The sequence below is a fragment of the Microtus ochrogaster genome (genome assembly GCF_000317375.1).
Source record: "Microtus ochrogaster isolate Prairie Vole_2 chromosome 14 unlocalized genomic scaffold, MicOch1.0 chr14_random_1, whole genome shotgun sequence".
Taxonomy (NCBI): domain Eukaryota; kingdom Metazoa; phylum Chordata; class Mammalia; order Rodentia; family Cricetidae; genus Microtus; species Microtus ochrogaster.
The window spans coordinates 34,159,741-34,183,332 of NW_004949096.1; the positions used below are offsets into that span (position 1 = coordinate 34,159,741).

Consider the following 23,592-nt stretch of genomic DNA (forward strand, 5'->3'; position numbering starts at 1 on the left):
TTTTGATCCTACTGCACGTACTGGTGCCAGCCAGAAAAAACACTTGTCTTCCAGGAAGAGATTACCACAGTTCTGACACATTCTCAGACCACTTGACAAGAAAGGACCAGCACGAAGCCAGTGATCGGTGGTGGGGAAGGGCACCCCTTGCCTGGGTCTGCTTGCTTGTGCATACTTCTTGCCTTCCATCTACCCATAAACCTAACGTCTGGACTCTGAAGATGAACTTGGGGGACCCCGGGACCTCCTTATTCATATCTCTTACCAATGTGGCCAGACTAAACATGTCTGCTTGCTCTGTTTTTCCCTATTGCTTCATCTTTTCAGCTGCCCAGGTGAGGACAAGCTGAAGCCAGGTTGATAGCACTGCTGGGACTCAGGCCCCGATTCTAACAACCCAGTAACCACAGCAGCAGAATATGAATTCAGCCACCTACGATGGTAAAATTAGTCTTCCATTCCACCTCATAGCAATCATCCTTTGTGTTCCAAGAAAGCAGGAATCGGAGTGGACAAAGGTAAATTCTCTCTGACAAAAAGTCTCATTGTCGTGTTAGTAGAGAGTCCCCGAGCCTTGTATTCTGTATTCAGTGGCTTTAATTTTGCGATTAAAATTCAAAAGTTGCAACCAATACCTTTAAGCAAGTCTTTGTGGCATTGTGCTCAAGCCTTCTAAGCAGCTGTTGAGAGATTTTTATCAACGTGTAAAGGCCTAATCCAAAGGGACCATGAATGCTAGTCTCTTGTTCCAGGAGAAAGTCTTCAGCCTTCTGGGACTGGTGGCTCATAATGCAAGCGTGAATGGAGAGTCTGGCTCGCAAGGCCTGCCCCACTTAGGTTCACTTTGTGGTGTCAGTTGGCTGCTTTCTCCTGACTCTCTCCTGATGGAGGCAGGGGAATCCCCATGTGTCAAAGAATTAATACATTCAGAGGAGGACCAGCTATAAAAGTGCTAATTTAAGGGTGTGGGGGGGGGGGACGGCTGAATAATTGATGCCCACAGTTGATAAATCAGAGGCCTGTGGTGAGCGAGGCAGGCCCTGCCTCGTCCCCGAAGACCCTCATTCCTCTGAACATCGCGCCCTTCTTTTATTTCCACTCCTCCGCTTCCTCTGCTGCTTTCTTCTGTGTGTGTATGTGGGAGTCATTAGTGCCAGTCCTAAAGCATTTCCAGCGTTCCCTTCCCTGCATATGGATTCCTCTGTTAGCCTTTTTGAAGTCGGACGTAGCTCCGCATTTGGTCGATGACGTCACACAAAAGCGACCTATCTTTTTTTTTTTCCTCTTACAATTCGGAAGTTACTGTCAGCCCAGGTGGCTGAATGAGAATCATACAGAACAGAGCCTCAGACAATGCACTGTGGATACAAAGCACGAGGAAGACACGGAGACCCACACTGACCTGTTGACACAGAACAAGCTGACTGGCCCCGTGAGGGTCAACATAAAAAAGAAGTGAGAATATCATAGAGTCAAAACAAGTTAGGGTTTGGTCTGAGCTTTGCATGTACTTACTAGCTGTCCAATTTTGCAAACCATATGTTTGGCCCGTGGGGAGGTCTCTGTGCTGGGTGACAGTGTTATTCTTGGGCACCTTCTCTTCCATCTGCTTAGCTTGGAGAGCTGATGAAAAAGCCTCAGCTACTCTGAAGGGACGTCAATCAAGAGAGCTTTCTGGCTGGGCAGTGGTGGCGCACGCCTTTAATCCCAGCACTCGGGAGGCAGGCGGATCTCTGTGAGTTCGAGACCAGCCTGGTCTACAGAGCTAGTTCCAGAACAGGCTCGAAAGCCACAGAGAAACCCTGTCTCGAAAAACCAAAAAGAAGAGAGAGAGAGAGAGAGAGAGAGAGAGAGAGAGAGAGAGAGAGCGAGCGAGCTTTCTGTAGGGACATGACAAGAGCAGATTGCAGAGCTGTGGGACTGTGTAGTAGGAGGAGCTTCAGGGAGCCAGGGAAGATTTCTCAGGAAAGGGGATAGGGGAGAGTCAGGAAAGGCAAGCCTGTAAGGTTGGAAGAGGGGTTTCCAAGCAGTGGGTGCAGGCAAGTACAAAGGGTGCTCCCCAACTCCAAGCAGTGAGACTAAAGTCTGGAGATGTGGAGGGGGGATCAACGGGATGATAATACATTCCTTTCCAAACTGGACATGGGGTGCATACCTTTAATCCCAGCTCTCAGGAGGCAGAGGCAGGTGGATCTTTGGGTTCAAGGCCAACCTGGTCTAGAGAGTGAGTTCCAGGACAGCCAGGGCTACACAGAGAAACTCTGCCTCAAAAACAAAACAAAACAAAAAAACCACAACAATATATTCATGATGAACTGGTGTGGGAGGTCCTTCTGTATATGTGTTGCTTTTATTAGTTAATAAACAAAGAAGCTGGCTAATGAACCGTTTGATACTTAGTATGGAAGCTGAGTCTTCTGAAGTCTTCCAGTTTCAGCACCTAGCCCAGTGTGGAAACCCCGTTGGGCTTTCTGGATATTTGCTGAATGTTGTGTTTGACTATTATTCCCAAACTGCCAACCCTCTCTCCAACGTGGTACCACTTTCTCCTTGTTCTTCCGTGAGATTCCAAACTGCGCATTTCCTTCCAACTCACTTCTTAGACCCAAATAAATAAAAGCTAAAAATACAGCCTGGGTCATGAATCATAAATGAGAAGGAAAAGCAGCGAGTCACAGAAGTTAATCTGTTCCCCAGGAGAGGCCTGCTGGATGGCCTCGGCTCTGAAAGGCTCGGCAAAAAGCCAGACCACGATCTCCAGATACTACTGTGATTCGCAGGCCTGCTACCGGGAGTCTAAGCTCGCAAGACCCACGTGCAAAGGACTGGCATCTTGTGCAGCCCCTTATAAGAGATGCAAAGAGGCAGGCCCGGAGGCAGGTGTCAATAAGGATGCTAAAGGGAGTAGACAAAGAAATGGCGTGACTGTTGCCCTAGTGATCCAGTCCGTCCACCATGGATTTTGTTTGTTTGTTTGTTTCTTCTTCTTGGCCATGGCTTCATTATTGTTGCTTTTGAAGCCAAGGCAACACTATAACTCTGTCAGTCATTCCAATGGCTTAATGAATGACCTACCAATCATATTTTGTATGCCTGTTTAACTAAGTTGGGATGTAATATAACCTAGTAATGATGTATCTGTATGATCTCACCTGACAACCCATAATCTACTTAAAGTGGAACATCTTTTTTATGACATTATTTCTCAATTCTATTTCTATAAATAGAATAATTCTGTTCTATTTCTCAATTTTTTTTTTTAAAAAAGAAATTAACGATGTTCTCCATTCACAAATCTGAGTCAGTCTTGAGAACACACACTTTGGTATGTGTTTGCATTGAATAATAAAAAAAATCCCAAGGGACTGGAGAGATGGCTCAGAGGTTAAAAGCACTGGCTGCTCTGCCAGAGGTCCTGAGTTCAATTCCCAGCAAACACATGGTGGCTCACAACCATCTGTAATGAGATCTGGCGGCCTCTTCTGGCCTGCAGGCAGAACACTGTATACATAATAAATAAATCTTTAAAAACAAAAATCCTGTGTGCTCACATCTGCTAGTGTTTGCTCAGACATAGGGCATTAGGGATGTCAGTAGCCTCTTCCGTTTCCTTTGCTGCCCAGAGTGTCTGTACCCTTGACCTTCTAGAGCCTTCAGACTATTCAGTTGTATTGAACCCTGCACTCAGTAAAAAAAAAAAAAAATGAAGCCTCAACTGGCGGTAGATACAGCTCAATTACACTGTTGCTACACCAGGCATGGTGGTGTATGCTTTTAATCCCAGCACTCAAGAGACAAAGGCATTGGCTGGAGAGATGGCTCAGTGGTTAAGAGCATTGCCTGCTCTTCCAAAGGTCCTGAATTCAATTCCCAGCAACCACATGGTGGCTCACAACCATCTATAATGAGGTCTGGTGTCCTCTTCTGGACTGTACACATACACACAGACAGAATATTGTATACATAATAAATAATTATTTAAAAAAGAGAGAGCGAGAAAGGCAGGCAGATCTGCCTGAGTTCCAGGCCAGCCTAGTTTACACAGAGACTCTGTCTCAAAAAGTAAACAAGCTAACAAAAAACAACAAAATCCCAGGGCTGGAGAAATGGCTCAGCGGTTAAGAGCACTGATTGCTCTTTCAGAGGACCCAGGTTCAATTCCCAGCACCCACATAGACAGTTCACAACTGTCTGAAAATCCAGTTCCAGGGGATATGACACCTTCACACCAATGCACATAAAGATAAATAAATCATAAAAAATTTTTAAAAAACAACAACAAAATCCCAACAACAAAAAAACTGTGACTGCCACTTAGGTAAGTGTCACTGAAAAGGGACAACCAGAAAAAAAGTCAAATTATTTGCTATCTATTGCTGGTTCTTAACGAAATGTGGTGTCTCTGGTAGAGCCTTAGGACAACGGTGGCTTTACTTGCACCATGCTCCATGAGTTCAAAGACGCACACACTTTCTTTCCAAGTTCAATCATAAAAGCGCTACACAGATGGCCAGCCTCATAATGCTGAGACAACGCCTCACGCTAGCAGGCCTACAGCTGAAGTGCCAAATGGCATCCATCAGTCTCCAGTTTAGGTGATATCTCTGAAAGAACAAACGGTAAGCCAACACACCTTTGCAGAGATGCATCCCAAGTGTTCATCATCTGTTACTGTGTTTCTTTTACACAGAGTTCTGTGAAGTGTTTATCTAAATTGTTCTATTATCAATAAAAAAAACTTGGGAGTCAGATGTTGAGGTAAAAAACTTGATAGATCAAGAAAGCAGTGAAGGAACGACCAGCTGACCCTTTCTTTCCACACTTCCCAGATCAAAAAAAAAGAAAGAAAAAAAAAGAAAAAAGAAAAGAAAAGAAAAAAAAAACAATGAAGGCCTTCTAAGCCCCTTGCTATTCCTCCCTGTTCTATCATACCCTGAGTCCTCCAAAATCTCTATGGCTAATTCTGATCAGCTAGTCATTGACTCCACCCCCTGATTCAAGGTTAACTTTATTAACAGTCTCTGAGTATTACAGTGCGATCAACTCTCACTGTTGATCCACAACAGTCCTGTAATGGAGTCTGGTTCTGGTGGCAGGCTGAAGGCAAGCCCAAGCTTGGAGGGCTCTCAGAGATCATCCCTTCCAACGTCTCTACTTCTCATCAACAAAATAATCCTGGTGCACCTAGGTGAAGGGGAGGCAGAGACAAGCTCACAGTTTTGTTTTGGTTTGTAGGAGTCTGTATTAGAGAAAAGAAGCTGAGGGGAAGAGCGATTTGAAGGGCGGTAAAGACTTGAGTGTGCGCAGCTCAGTTGACAGCTGAGGGAAAGAGGGGAGACCATGGCAGATTCACAGTCTCGGGGTGAGGGGGGGAGGCTAGAGTGGAAATAGTCTCAAAGCTCACAAGGATTAATTCACGTCAATCCTTCTTAATAATGAGTTGGTTTCAGCCTAGTGCCTGAATCAAACAGCTTCTGGAGTGCGAAGAACATCTGCCCTTTCTGTATGTCTGGGCAGCTTTCAGGGACTCTTACATCTTCTTAGGAGGGACCGTGATGGAGCCTTTGTGTGAAGTCCAGAAGCCGTGTGATATGTGGCGGCAGGACCCAGGCCTTCAACAGCCACAGTTGGTGCTTCAGGATCAGACCGAAGGCTCGCTGTGATGGCATTTCAGCAAGGGCAATCTTGCTGGTGAGGATTTAAAAAAATAGACAGTATGGGGCCTGAGATGGCTCAGCAGAGAAAGGCTTACGAAGCCAGTTGAGCTCAGTCTCCTGAAGGACCCACATGGCAGACACGGAGAGGGCTGATCCTTCCCTAACCTTCACATGCATGCTAGGGTTTAGTAACGCTCACAAAGAAATTTTTTTAAAAAGTGATTTAAAACAAATAAGCAAAAACCCACTTGGAGTCATAAATTCTTTGCTCCTAAAGCAGAAAGTGACCGGAACAAGGTCACCATCAGCAGGCTCTAACTGAGCATGGCAGTTTGTCAAGTTGTTCACTTGTCAGACAGGAAGTTCCCGACAGGTCTACAATTGTGATTCAGACTTAAATAATGCCCTCTATTATTAGATCAGTACCTTCAGAATGAATCTCAAATAGGACCTTAGATTCAATTGTATGTTTTATGACTTGTACTCCTTAGAGAGAGAGAAAAAAAAAACCCAGCATTTTTTAGCTGAGGAGAAAAAAGGGTACAAGAAAGTTCTCTGTCTCCTTTTGTTTGGTTGTGTGTTTAGGAGTTTTTGTTTTGTGTTTTGGTTTTAACTGTCCTTTTTTGAGATAGAATCACTACATAGCCACAACTGGCCTGGAACTTCCTGGGTAGACCAGGCTGGCCTTGAACTCACAGAGACCCACCTGCCTCCAGACACCAGGCTCTGCCTTTCTTATCTCTCTTAAAGTTCCTTAGTGTGAGGTGGGTCATTGGCATTACTGACCGTGACACAGAGTAACAACTTTGTATGAACACAGAGTAACAACTTTGTAGGAATGCAATCCAGCATAAGCAGTCAATAGCACAGGTGTGAGGTGGTTGGGTCATCAGTGACAAGTTGTTTAGATTCAGAATCCTCCAGGAGACACACACCTCTGCACTGTCTGTGAGCATGGCGCCTCTGCATCTGGCTATGAGCATGTTTGCCAAGAGGCTTAGCTGTGAGGGCGCCCACTGCAATTCAGGCGACAGCATTCCAGGGGCTGGAGTCCAGGACTCAAGGCAAAAGGCAGAAGGAGGAAGTGATCTGAACCTATCTGCTTCCTAACCTGGGACACGAGGTGAGTTGACCTGTTGCTTCATGTCCTTCCACCCTGCCTTCCTGCCACCACGGCCGGACCACACTCCCTTTTCAATGATGATCCCAAATGAGTTTCTCTTCTCTTAGTCACTTACGTCGGGCATTTTTTCACAGCCGTGAAAAGAGTAGCTAACATGAAAGGAATACCCCAGTACAACTCTGGGGCCCTAGAGAGCTCAGGGAGTCATACGGGATGAAGAGTTCACCTCAAACTTGATTCCCACGGAAGTCAGGCAGTTTCCCTCCTTCCCCGTCACCTACAGCCCAAGCCTGTAGCTACAACCACTGACGATGGGTATTGTGTGCAGAAAATGAGAATCATGAGGAGGAGGTGGTAGCATACTAGGTGTAAGCCAGGCATTCCTATGGCCCCCAGTGATGGCTTGCCCACTGAATCATTTCCTTTAACATTCTTCTGAAGTATCCTATGTTGAAAGTCCTCGGATCCTCCCACTGAGCATCGGAGACGGCCACCAATGCAGCCCGACTAACAGATGACCCTTGTGGGCAGTCTTTCTGTATGTCTGGTGAGAGCATCTGAAGTCTACCCCCTTAGCAAATTTTCTGTATCCAATATGAAATTACTAACTCTAGCCCCGTGTTGAATGTTCGCCATTTAGACCTAGGCATCATGACGACCTGAAAGTCTGTATCCTCTGACCTCTCCCTGTCTTTGTACCTCCACATCCTGGTAACTGCTGTTCTGCTCTTCGTTTCTGTGTTTTCAGTGTGTGTGTGCCTGCGTGCATGCGTGCACACGAGCAAGGCTACATGCATAGACATGCAGGAGTGCTCCAGCAGATGGAACCTAGGGCTTTATGCCCTCCAGCCAGGCGAGCCCCCCACCACTGAGCCAAACTCCCAACCTTATATTCAACATTTTTGAATTCCATATAAGAAATGTATGTATTCCAGTGTACCCTCAGATGTACCCAGTTTTAAAACACCCGCTTGCCAGATTCCTCTCTCAAAACCATGGACAAATGTAAGAGGATGTCAGTAGGTAGGACTTGAAGGGGAATTGCTTAGAAGGTGGCTAGCACAGCCAGAAGGTGCAGCATTTTGTTTTCATCCTTCTTTCCCATCTAGAAAACAAATGTGGCAGTGGGCGCTCCCGCAGCAATGTTGCAACCTTGAGAGAACCCAAGAATGGAATCATGGATGGCCACACAGAAAAGTGGAAGGAGCCTAAGCTGACAACTTCATGGCAACCTTGTGACCCCGACCCTCCACCTTGAACAGTTTTCTAACCGAGCAAATGAGGGAACTCTGTATTGGTGAAATCCATAACTCTCATAATGTCTTCACCCAAATGACCAGAGCCTCTTAATCTGTTCTCTACAGGTGGTAGCGGGGAGTTCTGGCCCCCTTGGTCCTCCTTTGTCAGAGAGTTCACTCAAGACCTTTCTCACTAGACACTTGATGGTTCTTAAAGGGCAAGTTGAAGGGTTTTAATTGCTGTTGTCTGAAGTAGGGCCTTTCCCTGATTTGACTGCAGGTTTCAGGCCCACAGCTCCTACTGGCCTTAGCCTGGCAGAGAACACAGCTCCCTCCCCAGCCACCTTTGACATTTCAGGGAAACACAACAGCAAAAAGCTTAGAAGACAAACAAGCAAACCCAAACCTAAAAAGTAGTGTCATTGTCGCCCTTCTTTTGCTAGCCAATGAGACAACATCTCCTTCCTTAGGAGCCCAAGGTCTATGCCAATGGCTGGAGTGTTGGAGTCAAAGATATTCTATCCGTATGATGGGGTAAAGCACATAAAGAAACACAAATTGGTTTTTGCTAAAGAGCGTTTTTTTTTTTGTTTTTTTGTTTGTTTTTTTTTTTTTTTTAGTGTTTCTCATCTGAATATATACTTTAGGGCTGACCATTTGGGTTTGGATAACCATTAAAGTACTTGTCTCTGGGGAAGACTTCTTCTTCACTACATGGTATTATTAATTGCTGACACTCCCTGAGAAAAGTATTTCCTCTAAATGACAAAAACTGTTAAGAACAAATCACTCCTTCTTAATACACTTTATCCAAAGTTGGTTAATGTTTACAAAACGCTTGGAGTTATTCAGTGCATCCCAGGAGATGCAAAGCTACCTCTGAGAAAAACAACCATCAAGGCATCGACTCTTGGCTCACAGTTTGGTAAAAGCAGTAAGTGCGAAGCGAACTGACAGCTCCTAAATAAAGTGGCAGGCCCTCAGTGAGCCGTGGATCAGAGCTGTGGAACAACACACATCACGACGAAAGCTGCAGGTGTCTTGTGAACCACGTCAACAAATCACGTGGCAGAACTTCTAACATGCCATGCTACAATAAAGCTCCTTGTCTGGGTTTGCCTTGACCAACCTCTTGCATCGAGCAGGGTGGGCTATACCCACGCAGAAATGTGTCACTAGACTGATGTCTTCGGCTGTGAACTGTGGGGTCACTGGGAGTCTTCTGTGTTTGTGCCGCCGCATCTTCATTTAGCAATCGCTATATCTAATCTACACAGACATTACACACAGTGGTAAGGTGTGATTGTTGGCTTTTTTTTTTTAAGTCTATGAAAATAGGTCAAAAGCTTGGTAAAAAACTACTTCATGGTGGTAAGTTGCTTTTAAAAAATAATGTTAAGTTGGACGTAGCTAACACTGTTCAAAACTCCAATAAAACACGAAGTGGGCTCTGCCCTCATCTGCTGTGAAGATGTCTGCATGGGCCCTTTCGCTTCAGAGCCAGGAAGAAGGGCAATGCAGATGGGGTGCTGTGGGCAGAATTCACTCAGAGTGAACGGAAAGGAATATGAATCATGCGTGTGGCATTCAAATAAAGGGCCTCGGCTTCACAGCACAAGTGCGTGCTTACATAAGTCACCTATGTGTCCAAATTACATATGTAACGTTTTCTTTTCCGGTCTCAAGGGCTTCTGCTGTGCAGCAGTAAGAGGCTCTCCAGTCTTTACCACTCTTTGAAATCACTTACAGACACTCCATTTAATGGAACAGTCGTCGGGTCTGACTGACCCCTGATCTACAAGGCAGATGTTTTCCGTACTTCAGCCTGCCGCTGATTATCGCCCCCCCCCCCAGCTGGATGACTCTGCCACACCCAGCTCAACTTGTCTGAAACAGGACCTCCCCCTTGATGCTTCTTCTCCTGCTGGGGTCCCCATGTCTTTCACTGGTATCTTCCTCCACTCCAGGGTCTGTCCAGTTCCTTTTCTGCAGGTATGATTCTGTTAGAAATCATAAAGATTCCACCAGAAAACTCTTAGATCTAATAAACACTTCCAGCAAAGTGGCGGGGTATAGAATTACTAGTAACACCAGTAGCCTCCCTTCATGACAATTTCAAAACCACTCTTCACAGGAAAAAAAAAGTTTTTAGAATAACCAAAGCAATTCTGAGCAAAAAGTGTGTTGCTGGAGGTGTTGCCACAGCTGATTTTAAGGTGTCTGCAGAACCATTGGAATAAAAAGAACTTAGTAACAACACAAAAGCAGGCGTGGACATCCATGGACTAGAAGAAGGAGACATAAGCCCACACAGTTACAGGCTCCTGATTTTTGACAAAGATGCTAAAAACATACACTGGAGAAAAGACAGCGTCTTCGGCCTAAGGGTGTGAAATCTGGGAACATATGTGTACAATGATGAGACTAAATCCATATCTCCCACTCCATACAAAATCAACTCCAAACAGGTCAAAGACATTCACTCAAGAGCCCAAACTCTGGATCTCCCCGACAGAAACACACTCCAAGATTTAGGCATGGTAAAGGCCTTCCTGAACAGGCCTGCAGTCAGTCAGGAAATAACGCTGACACCTGACAAATGGGACCCCGTGAAGCAGAAACGCTTCTGCTCCGCAAAGGAAACAGTCAACAGCACACAGAATGAAAGAAATCCTTTACTGCTTACAAATGTCACCGGAGGCTCGTATACAGACTACAGCAAAAACTAAGAAAGCTAAGCAAGAATACAAATAACTCAATACTAAAGGAGCTAATGAAATGGGTCTCAAAAGATGAGACCCAAAGGGCTCAGAAATATTCAGCCTCACCAGAATCTGCGTTTAGAGTGAATCTCCCTCCAGTCAGAATGGAAGTCACAAAGAAAGCAACAAATGGGGATGAAGGTGTGGGCAGAAGAGAAGCTATCCACACATTGCCCTTGGGATTGGAAATTCATCCCGTTTCTACTCAAGTCAGCACGGAGACACCTCTGGAAACTGAAATTAGGTTTCGCATGTGATCCAGGTACGCCACTGTTGCAAATCAACACACCACAGAGACACTTGCACACCCGCTCACTGTGACGCAGAACAGAGCAGCATGGAACTAAACTAGGTGGCCAGCAACAGAGGAGTGGGTTAGGGACACGTGGTACATATGCAGGTGTGCATGTCAGCCTGTGACATCCAAGGTCAAGGTCCAGTGTCCTCCTCTGTTCTTCTCTGCCTTGTTTTTTAAGACAACTTTTCTCAACGAATCTAAAACTGCCTGATTGGTTAGGGCAGCTGACCAACTAACTAGCCTGAGAAATCAACCTGTTTCTCTCCCAACACACACACACACACACACACACACACACACACACACACACACACACAAGCATTGTGGAAGTGTAAGTCAAATAAACCCTTTCCTCCCCAGTTTGTTTTGGTCATGGTGTTTCATCACAGCAATAGTAACCCTGACTAAGTTGCTGAGGAGAAAGTCTAATATCTTCTTTTTCTTTCTTTTTCTTCTTCTTTTTTTTGTTGCTGTTGTTTTTGTTTTTCAAGACAGGGTTTCTCTGTGTTACAACCCTGGATGTCTTGGAACTAACTCGTATAGACCAGGCTGGCCTCAAGCTCACAGAGATCCGTTTCTCTCTGCCTCCCGAGTGCTTGGGTTAAAAGGCGTGCACCACCATCGCCTGGCGAAAAGTCCAATGTCTAACGTCATCCTCGTAACACATGAGTCTTCAAGGTCATGTCTTCTTTAAGTCATGTCTTCTTCTTAACTAGAGGGAATCTCCAGCCTCAGAGTAGGTTTGGGGCCTGGAAATCAGTTGTTAAAGCTCTGGATGTGCTGACCTATTAAAATGTCGGTGCTAATAATGGAAGGACATGACCCGTCATACTGTCTTCATCACTGTGCTATGGCTTTCAAGAGATACTGTGACCAAGGCAACTCAGGGTTAGTCCGTTATTGCCACGGTGGGAGCATTGTGGGAGTCTGGCAGCACTCCTGGCACTGGAGCGATAGCCGGGTACATCCTGGTCCACAGGCAGAGAGCAAGAGAGCCTGGGCTTGGCAAAGACTTACCAAGGCCACACCCACTCCAACAAGGTCGCATCTGTAGAGCCTTTGTGGGCCATTCTTAATCAGACCGCCACACATACCAACCTAGCCCCTAAATGCCGGCTACCCTGGAGTGTGCCTGTTACAGTAGAATCGGCTGCTAATGTGGGCGTATTCGCTCTTGCTGCTTATATGTGTTTGACACCTGAGGGGTGGGGGTTCCGCTGGAAAGGAAGTAGAATAGGGAGTATGCATTTCAGAAAATGTGTGGGTTTAGGGGAGAAGAAAGGAGAAAGGATTTGAGACGCAGCTCAGGCTGCAGCTCCTAGGAATCTCTAGGTTATTCCTTCTGTCATTAGCTCCTGACCGACAGCCAGGCATATTTGCTTTCTCCGAGTGACTCAGCTCTATTGGCCGGGCAGGCCGCCCGCACCAGGCTCCTTGTGGGAGCTGTCTGTGTACTGAGCGATGTTTGGCTGCATCAAAACACTTAGGCCAAAAGGACTCCTTCCCTCTCGGTTTTATCTTAAAATATCTCCAGGTATTGCCAAATGGCCTGAGAGGAAAGTAAAATCATCCCTGGCTGTGAACCACGGCACTCGCCGGCGTCAACATTTTCCATTTTTATGTGCATAGGAGTCACGGAGCAGGCTTAGCAAAATGCAGGTTCCCGGGTCTCTGCCTCATATGTTCTGGTCCAGGATGTAGGTTAGAAATCAAGATGTTTTTAACAGATGTGGGAGCTCCTTGGAAGACTTTTGGAAATATCACAATGAAAAGTTTATAAGATAAGCAAGTATCTCGACAGGGCAGAGGTTTTTGCTCTATTGCTCCAAGGGTTCAAAGCAGACCAGCGAATGGATACCAGGTCATTCTTAGAGAAGTCACAGCAGAACAGCAGAAACTAGGGTGAAGGTTTACACAGGGATAAGGGAAGGGACATGGTGAGGTACCAAGGTCAAATTTAGTCACACACACAAACAGACACCCCCACACATACACACATACCCTACACCACAAACACACACACCCCACACACACCTAGCCCCAAAGTATACCTCTGAATGTCCACCCCTCCCCATGATGAGACAAGTTTTGTACAAAGCTTTTGCATTTTCCCCCATTTTCACCTGTCCCTAACCACACAAGAAATCTTATCAAGTTTAAGCAAAATTTGTTTTAAAATTTCTATTGCTCCCAAACATCTGATGTACAGAGTAACCGCTGACACAGGAGCTCTTTGTCGAATGTGGACAGCCTGTTCCAGGATACTGCCACATTTTCAAGACAGCAAAGGCTCTTCCCACGGAGGAGGAAAGGTCCCTCCCTCAGTTCTGTCCCCAAGCACTCTTTGTCCCACTGCGTAAAAGAAAGAAACCCCATTATGTTCACTCAAAAAGGCATCTCAGTTTGTCTATCAGGTTAAAAAATGGCGAAGGAAAGACAAAGGGGTTGGGAATGTCTTCAGACAGCCACGCTGCAGGCAGATGTGCAAACCTAGCCACCTCCGGGTATAGACGGTCAATGGGAGTGAGTGGAGCTGGGCGGAGGGAGTGTGGAAGACGTGTAAGATGCAGGCCACCTGCTAGCCCGTGTGCTGAGAACCACAGTGGGCTCATTCTTGTAGCGTGGTATTGAGTGGAAGAAGCCATAGTCAGGGAACATCGGATCACAGCACACTGTGTCCCTCTGCTCCAGCATGGGCACATGTCACCCGCAAACCGCTCCTTAAACAAGAGTGAAAAGGGCAAAGCCTACGTTCTCTGGGATGTGCTAAGGTTTGGGTATGGTTTGAATATGTCCCCAGAGGTTCAGGTAGTGAAGCTTGGTCTTAGTGTGGTACTGTCGGGAGGTGGCAGGAGGAGGGGAGAGAGAATTTGGTCTTTGGGTGCCTTCCCTTGGAAAGCTCCCGTGGCACCCTCGTCAGTTCCCACAAAGGTGGCCTGCTATAAAAGAGGAAGTCTGGACCCTGAGTCCGTCTGGCTTTTCTCTCCAATAGCCTCGCTCTCGCCGCGTCTCACCAAGAGGCCATCTGCCCCAATGTGATGCCGTCAAGGCTGTGATGCCGTCAAGGGACCTTCACCTGATAAACCTGTCCAGTTCTGAACTTGCAGCCTCCAAGGGGGTGAATTGAGTCAGCCCCTTTTCTCTATAAAATATTTCAACATTGGATAATTCTTATAGCATTTCATTCCAACTTCTGGTTTTAAACAGGCAAATGAAACCCGGAGGGCTAAGTGACCCACCCAAGGTCATACAGTCAGTCAGTGTCAGTCACTGCTTTAGCTCAGTCTTCTAAGGAGGAAGGAGACCCAGAGCCACTGGGTGCTGGTGCTGGGAGATGGGAGCACTAGCCTTGTTGTAACCCGCAGTTCTGGGCTCCCCCACGAAGAAGGAACTGTAAGTTCACATGTAGTATTGTGGACTATATCCAGTTCAGACAAACAGGATTCAGAGTGGTAGCTTATCGGCTCACGAATCAAACACATTCTTTGACAGGGGACATCCCTGGGGAAGGAGCAGGCTGTGATATTTCCAAAGGTAAGGAAGAAACCCCTCAATTCATGTACAGCTGCTGAACACAAGAAGGCCCATGTGAGCAGATGGGTAATGAAGAGGAGTCCTCCCAATCGGAGCAGGTCCTCCCAATTGGAGCAGGTCCTCCCAATCGGAGCAGGCCTTAATCCCGCTACTCCTGTTCCCGAAGGCAAGGATTTGGCCATGAACACCATGCAGACTGCGGGGTGAATACAGTGGCTGAGAAGAGAGGGGTGTGCCTGTCGCCCCCAAACACCAAGAACTGTTGGCACTCACTGAAAACTGCAAGAGGCAGGAAGGATTCCTCTCCCAGAGCCTGGACAGAGAGCTGGCCCGTCTAAGGTTTCATTTGAAGCTTCTTGACTCCTTAACTGGAGTAAAGTTCTGTTGCATAAACCACCCAGGTTGTGGCACCGGAGCCCTGGGTGCAATCTGGGTGCAATTCCAGTCTGGGGCAATGGTTGAGGTTGAGAGAGGCTAGGCAAAGTGCAGGAGTCGAGGGTCACGCAGATGCACAGCCCGGCCAGGTGCATGCACTGACCCTGGGAGAAAGCTTTCCTGCACAGTGTGGCCTGCGGTCTACTTTGCTCCATCAATACATTTCTAGGTAATACGTCAGGGGGAGGTTGCTAATGGGAAGAGAAGGGGGGGAGAGTAAGGCAAACAGGATGGGACCTCCATCTGCTACTCACTAGCTATGGTATGCAGGCATCATAACTGTCTAGGCTGATTTAGAGAAAACAGTCTTCTGCAGAGGATAGTAGCTAGGACCACTAGGGGACATCTCCAAGGAGCCTCTTTCTGCCTTAGTCTTTGAATTATGTTAGGGTTGGGAGGGGGAGGAATAAAGCTAATATTTTAAAGGATAGAGAAGGGAAACAGATGCCTGGAGTCATTAGATGCTGGTGCAAGAGATGCTCAAGAACTCAGGGCTCGCTCTTTTTGGCCCTCACACTCAGTGCAGATGGTGCGGGGCACCTCAGAGACCAACAGGAGTGTCTGCCGATGGCTAGAATGCCTTGGGAAGACCTCAGAGGAGAAAGACGGTCTTGAAGACAAAAGTCACCATTTGACACTATGTAAAGAACTTCACCTACTCCAAATACTTTACCCAGACTACAGCCTGGTTTGGTAGCTCACAAAGACTGGGTCATTAGCCCACCTTCCCTGAGAGCCTTCCAAAAGAATCAAAATCTGAGCTGAACCAAAGTTCCTTAAAAATAGGCTCTTGCACTTGGGAGGGAGAAGCAGGTGGATCTCTGTGAGTTCAAGGCCAGCCTGGTCTACAAAGTAAGTTCAAGGATAGTCAAGGCTGTTACACAGAGAAACCCTGTCACGAACCCCCACACCCCAAATAGACTCTTAAGAGTCAAAGAAAAATTTTTGATAGCATTACTAATTCTACATTAAGATCATGAGAAGAAAACTTGTTTAAAGGTTGTTTAACCCAAAGCCAACTCTAACTTAGGGTAGATGGAAAAACGGAGTCTCTGTTGCAGTGAATGAAGATGCCATCACAATGCTGATTCATACCCAGGATACAGCATCTCCACCCAAGGGACTGCCTTCCTGTTGACCCTGTTCCCGTACTCTCCACGGCATCACTAACATTTGAAACAGGACACCAGGACACCGACCTGTCTATTCATCAAAAGCTCCACAGGGACGGGACCCATTATGATGCTTAGAGTTTGTCTATTTGTCAATGTCCAGTTTCTACAGCAGTTCCTGAAATGGGATTGGTTCACCATATGTGTAAGTCAGACGTATGAGTGACTGGGAGCAGAGAAGAGTGCTCACATTTGTGGATAAGGAAGCAGAACGTGGCGGCTCCTTTTACTTACAAAATTTGTACCTAAGTCCTCACTGGCAGCATGTCTACTCGCCATCCAGGATGTCTCTTGACCCCTTGACCTGAATCTAACACTCCAAACAAGCTTTTATTCACATCTTCATATTGAGCCCATACACAAGAGTATAGCAATCATGGTACGTCTCATTGATGCAATAATTTTCACTGAAAATTAAGAGGTTGGTGCTTCATTTTTAAAAATTGGTTCACATCCCAATAGAGTTGTGAGGAACAGAAGGCCAGCCCGGGTGGGGCCCTGTGGGGAACAAAGCTAAGAATCATAAATAGGAGACATGAATCCCGACCTCATTCTCTTTCTGACTTGAAAAATTCCTCCTTCGGAATTCCGTTTCCTCAGAGACATTTTAACTGATAACACAACAAATAGAATCCTTTTGTTTTCTGAGTTAGGATGTATACACATTAATATATTTTAGGCTTTGTATATTTATTGGTACAATATTGTGACGTGCATCTGGGTCACGGGGTCAGCACTTCTCCTGCGGTAAGTGATTACCACTGTGAGAAGACCGCTGGTCTCCTCATTAAAAACCCAGAGACCCTGGGAAGGGGACCTCCTGGGGAAAATGGGCATCACCCAGCAACTCGTCACACTTAAAATTATACAGGTCTGTGGGTGTGGGGAGCCAGCAGGGGGTGCAGGACAGGAGGAAAGGGGGGGCAGATAGGAATCTGAAGCAATGGGCAGGTGCCAAGATCACAGGTTTGGGAATCACTCCAAACCACAAAGGGCTGGCACCCAACAGCTTGACAAGTACAAAGCACCTGTGGGCTTTCCTCAAACATGCTAGCCTGGCCAGGGTGTGCTGCACCCCGGAGAGGGCAGGAGCTGGGCTTATCTTCCTTGGGGGCTGTACCAAGCTGTCCCCAGAGCCCGTCCTCCTTGCAGTCCTCCCAGTACCCATCACTAAGCCTTCCTTGAGATCCATGTGCTCAGTTTGCAACACAGTTACTCACGCTTCAGTTTCTACCTTCAGTTCTGACTTTTTAAGCTCAATGCTGAGCCGAGGAGACAGTTTACCTGTATGCCAGCACCCCTAGATATCAGCTGTATGCCAGCACCCCTAGATATCAGCTGTATACCAGCACCCCTAGATATCAGCTGTATACCAGCACCCCTAGATATCAGCTGTATACCAGCACCCCTAGATGTCAGCTGTATACCAGCACCCCTAGATATCACTGTTGTAATCTGACACGTCGAAAGCAAACTTAGGAATCCCCTCTCCTAATTCCCTCTGTTTCTGTCTCTGGCACCCTGAGTGTTATCCAAGATTAAACTCTGGAAGTCGCTCTTCATCTTAATTCATCTCTACCCTCCATGAAGAACAGCATGCGTTCCCACTGGTCCCAGGCATCTGTTCTTGCTCCCACGGTCCTATGCAGGCAACTAAGGCTGGCCTCTGCTACAACACTCGGGGCTTTGCTAGGTTTTCAGAAGTGCTTGTTAAATGTCAGATTCAGAAAATTTAAACCGAGACAAGGCCCTTGACACCTTCCTCTATCTTAGCATGGAAACCTCTACTGTATTCACCTCAAGTATAATAGTCAGAATAGCCTATTAGGTTTCAACTATGAATCCCACGAGACATCTTTGACGCTGGACCAGAGAAGACCTTAAGTTGCCATCTTGTCTGTCTCTGTGAGAAGCTATGTCTGCCTATCTGTTAGCAGTCCCTCATACCCGAGGAGCAAAGAGGGTCTGACTCTGGTACCTGCCAGATCCCTGTAGCACATCTGTAAGGACGATTCTCATTTCTGTAGATACAATGGTAGGTATATCTTCTTGTAGCCTAGAACCCAGCCAGGTAAGATGAAGCCCCTGCAGAGAGCCAAGCACCTTCCTGCCCGTGCTCAGGGAGTAGACCTTTCGGACTTACCCTCACACAGTAGTGCAGACCGGACCCCAACAGGTGCTGCAGAGAGTGCCTGTCCTGCCTGCTCCTAGGGGTTGGTTGTCCAGGGCCAGGCAGTGGGCAAGCATCAGGAGGCAAAGTGGTGGCCCTGGGTCCCACCTGGTCCGGATGCGGTGTAGGAGCAGGCCCAGTCCTGTTTAGACTGGTCTCTGGGGAAGCTGGACTGCTTGGAGCCTGATCCTGGCTCTCTTGAAGCTTCAGCCGGGGTACCTCTTTGGTACCCAGGCAAAAGGTTTTCAGACTCAGAAAAGTGACTGGGTTGGCCAGCTTCATGCTTGCCATACGGGGGATCAAAGTGCACAGCGCGGTGGGACTCTCCTGGGTGGGCACAGTGGCATCTTCAGCCGGCAGGTGAGGGGCCAGGGCTGGGTAGGGAGGCGGCGACGAGCCCTTGTTTCCAACCGAGCCTCCTGGACTCGCTTCATCCAAAGACGTGATGGACTCGTTCCGAAAGCGGCTGTACTTGGCCCTGTGAAGCATCCCCAGGTGCCCAAAGAATCCTACATACAGAGCGAGTCCTGCCTGGCTGTCCTGGCTGCGTTCTCGCATAGCCTTGGAAGGGCTGAGACGGGCCACCGAAGCCTAAACTGCTTCACTGTCCGCTAGACCCTCAAGCACAGCCACCTTTCACTTCTGCTCCGGCGGTCACCCGCCCGGGTCCCTGACTTCTCAAGGATAACAGGCCAGGAAGATGCCTCCTCGGTTCTGATTGCAGTCTCTTCCCGGCCCTGGCAAAGGCCCGGGGAGTTGGGGAGGGGGTGAGGCGGTCCTCTCCCCGGAGTCCCCAGGCTGGGGCAGCAGTGCCACCACGCCTCTAGCCTTAGCAGAAATATTTACCCCCCTTCCCGCTGCGCACAGGAACTTTCAAACCTGCTCCCTCCAGCTCCCACGGGGCGGGGCAGCGACTGGCCCATTAACCCTTTATTTGTTCCGTGATTGCTCATTTCAAAGGGAAAAATAAAAAAAGCACATAAGAGTCAAAGGCCCTTCTGTATGGGCTGGGGTTATGACGGCTGCCCTCTCTCGGAGGATCTTGGTTCTGGGCCACCAGCCAGGAGTCCTAGCGACGGGCGCTGGTCCGCATTGTTCCTCCTGCTTGAGGTCCGGGCATCCTCGGTGCAGCTCGGGTCCAATCCCGGCCGGCCCACCCCTTCTCGGGGTGTCCTTCCCTCCCGAACCCTCCCTGCAGTCTCCTTCAGGAGCCTGTGCACAGCAGAACGCTGAGCAGAGCGGATGATACGCAGGCTGTTGAAATTTTTATGAATGAACTTTGCCGAATGAATTTCCCTCGTTGTGTGAGAGCTAATAAATCTGTGAATGGAGCCGAGAATAGCTGTAATTGACTGACCGGTTGGGGTGGGGTGGCGGGGGTGCTGCTTGGTTTTCGTCCAATCAGACTGCAGCTTCATGAGTCATGCACAGCCAATATACTAAACTAGTAGCCGGGAGAAGCGTAGCCTGGCGGAGAGGAGGGAGGGTGGTGTCGGAAGAATGGGTTAAAAGTAAAAGCAATCTTTGCTCCTGGATCGTCAGTATGCTGGGAAAGCAGAAGATTAAAAATCGATTTCCTTTTGTCTTGGGATGGGGAGGGGCGAGAAAAGAGCTAGAAATTAGATATATAGTACCACGGACATTAGGGCATATGGTACACAAACAACACTTGTGCTAAGCCTAGATTAATTTTTCTTAGAAACGTAATTCTTTTTTTTTTTTTAATTGATTGCCGCTTCATCTTCCGTGTGGTGTAATTTCCTGAGCCCATCAAATGCCCCGGGAAGACGACAGTGAAGGCTGAGCGCACAGGAAGCCGGAGCCCCAGCTGGGCAGGAGAAATGCAGGTTCATTCAGGAGCTGAGAAGAGAGACCGGCTGAAACCCTGGGGTGGGGGTGGGGCGAGATTCTCCGGGAGGAGGCAGCTGAGGTTGCATTTCTCTGTGAGCCTTGGCTCTAGTACCTGAGACTATTCATAAATTCAAATACCAAGGCAGCAGCCAAGAGAGTCTGGGAAGAGGGCCACCTCATCTTCCCACTGACCACAGGCTGCTGCTTCAGCCCCTGAGTACTCAGGACTGGGCCTGGACTCCGGGGGCGTCCAAACATGGTCTTGAATGAGCTGGGTGCAGGTGTCGGGGAGGAACGCCCCCTCACCTCAGCTTCCTTCGCACTTAGGCTCAGGGTGGCTTTTCAACATCCTGTCTACCAACTTCGTTAGTGTGTGTTTTTCTCTGGGAAGGTCCTCTGTAACTTCATGCGCCTTCTTTTCGATCCTTCTTCTCGCACTTCCACAGCTGGCAAAGGTGGCATTGCTAAATCAGAACTCACTGCCCAGGACCTGGGGAGACAGGATGGGGGCAAGACTGAAATAATCTTCCGACTGCTCTCCCTTCCTCTGGTTCACCTTTGCTTTCTCCTCCTCACCGCCCATACCTCCCTTACTTATCCTATACCACAGCAACATCACACTGCCTTGAGAAAATCCCTTGCCCTCTGTGAGTGGTAATGGCCTTGTCTATGCCAAGCAGCCACCGAATAGCATGAGGGAGCTTATGAAATAACTCTAAACCCTGTAAAGTCTTGGCACAATGCTCCAGGAGTATCTGCTTCCCTAAGAACGTGGTGGCGTGTTTAAAAGGCCCCTGGGGGGCCTGGAGAGCTATAGCTCGGCAGTTAAGAACATGCACCGCTCTCTGGGAGGAGTTGGGATGTGTCAGTGAACTCAGAGTACCTCAACTGCAGGGATGCTGTCTTCTGGACTCCATGGCCACCTGCACACACACACACATACACGCACACACACACGTTTACACACACGCATGCACGAGCACACACACACACACACCTACTTAAAAATAATAAAATAAATCTTCAAAATAAACAAGCAGATGAAAGGCCATTGAAATCAGGGTGTCCTCACTGAAGCAGTGTTCCTACCTGTTGGAGTATAGTATGTCATTTTAGGCAATCAAAAAGAAAAAGTACCACAAAGTAGGGGACACCAAGAAAGGAATACTGTCTCAAGAAACAATTCCCAGTGCTCATATGGGTCCAGGGAAAAGTGGTGACATTGCTGACTTCTACTAAGGCCTGGTGAGGCTGTCCTGCCTGTAGGCCGGAGTGATCCGGGAGGCCCCTCTCACCCAGCTCCGAGTAGTGCTGACCAGATCAACATAATAAGGCATTCTGGAAGCTGCAGGCAAAGCTATGTGGGGACAAACAGATAAGAACACAAGCATAACCGCTGGGAGCCACTTCTTTGTCCCGGGAGCCTGGAAAACCTTGACCTGCAGTCCCGGAAAAGCGGTCCAGCAGCCCCAGGGAAGGCTGGTCAAGGGAGCGGGCTCCTTTGCAGGTAAGTAGGCGGGCTAGGCGGGCAAGAGGGCCAATACATCATCTCCCACTAAAAACAGGAACAAATACAACACTAAGTAACGTTCACTGGGGCTGCTGCCGCTCAGCGCCCACCCACTGGTATGCCTGGGAGTACTAGCTACTGACCATGGCTGCACCGTTTTACGCATGCGCAGACGTGAAGGAAAGCAAGTTCTGCAGCCTGGCCCTGGCTGTTGAGTAAAGATCCTATCAGGATGCCTGCTGTATCCACTGCCTCCTGAAGACCAGAAAGCCCCATCTAGTTTCTGGCCTTTGTTGAGACCACAGGCATCTCATTACTCCCCAGAGCTTTGGAAAACACTTGAGGGGGGAAGAAGTGGGGGTTTCTTCTTACAGGTTCTAGAATGGTAGAGAAGCCTGAGTCCGCTGTCTGAGACCAGCCAGAAAGTAACTGCTCTGCCGCCGACTTTTTTCCTATCGCTAGTCTGCAAAACTGCCTGGAGAAAAGCAAGTGTATGTAGCCCACCAAGGACTTCTTAGAAGAGAGAGAACGTCAGACTGGAGGTTTTAAGAAACCCCGATGATCAGACCACAATCCACACACTGCATTTGGCCATTTGATGTAGAAGTCTTGGGTGGGCTTGGCAGAACCAGGCTGTGATCCCAGCTCTCAGGGGTTAGGAGGATACAAGCTTAAGGTTAGCCTGGACTAGCATGAGTTCAAAGTTAATAACCCAATAACTTAAAAGGAGACAGGAATAGGTGCTTGCCTAGCGTGTGAGACCATGGGTTCAATCCTTACTACCACTAGAGGGGAGGGGAGGAAAAGCCATTAACCTGGAGTTAGAGAACCAGGGGCGGGTTGTTCAGGAAGCTGTTCTATTTTCTTTTCTGTCAGGGGACATCTGCATGACAATAGTGTGTAGCAGGCTCTTACAGAGCAGATCCTAAGGTGACCACTTCCCTCCTGCGCCTGCCCCCATCACTGCTGTCAGTATTCTGGAAACGATGCCCTCACAAAGGCTGCATTTTGTCCTGGCCACCAACACGACACACTATGAAGCTGCTATTTCACCGTCCTCCTGTCCCCACATTGAAACCTATCATAGGATGGTTGCTGTCTGTCCCAACATCAGTTTGTACAAGATATTGGCTTTACACCACCACCGAATCTGTATCTCCTTTCTCCCGAACAGACGCGTTAGTAGCTTTTCAAAAGTGTCCCTACCGCCGCTGAATTTTGAAACCTGTAGCTTCCACGAAAGGCTCCACGAAGATGGTGGGTTATCAATACCTCAACTCCGAGGCTACCATCTACCTACCTTACGACACACAAAAAGACACAGAGGACAGACACATGAACCTCCTATGACTGTTCCCAGACCTTTGAACCTGGGTTTGCCAGGCCGTGTTCACAAAACTGTTTCGACCACAGTGATGCCTTTTGCTTTTAACTTTCCTCCTCCTCCAAGCCGGGGCTTCTCTAGCTCTTCACCCATGCCTACTCTTCTGTTCTATTTTAAGAACAGACCATTTTTTTTTCCTCACTATCTCAGGTCCACGAAGAGTGAGTACTTCGTCCCAGGGTGTCTCCTTCTCAGCCATTCCTAATTTGGATGGCTTGATGAGATCTGGGGCGACCGTGCGGGTGAATTAGATGAGACTCTGGACTTTCTCGGTCGGGTAATGAGCAGGGAATCTTTGAGGACCTTGGGATGAGGCGAATGAATGCTGTACATGAAATACGGGAGCCAATAGCGGACAGGAAACGGACTGCTCAACCTACAGAAAACAGACATTCGTGTTGGTTAAACTGCTAAATTTATGATGGGTTTTCTGTTTTGTTTTATTCTTAATGCCAACA

General features: G+C 47.8%; 1 protein-coding gene across 1 annotated transcript in view; it reads right to left on the reverse strand.

The window, feature by feature from the left end:
- The window catches only part of Shc4 (SHC adaptor protein 4), a 95,774-nt gene extending 76,062 nt beyond the window's left edge, over positions 1 to 19,712 (reverse strand). The window contains exon 1 of the mRNA XM_005364400.2: positions 18,363 to 19,712. Within this exon, the coding sequence (XP_005364457.1) occupies positions 18,363 to 18,947 (585 nt within the window). The 5' untranslated portion in view covers positions 18,948 to 19,712. The remainder of the gene's footprint in view (positions 1 to 18,362) is intronic.
- Between the last annotated feature and the right edge of the window lie 3,880 nt (positions 19,713 to 23,592).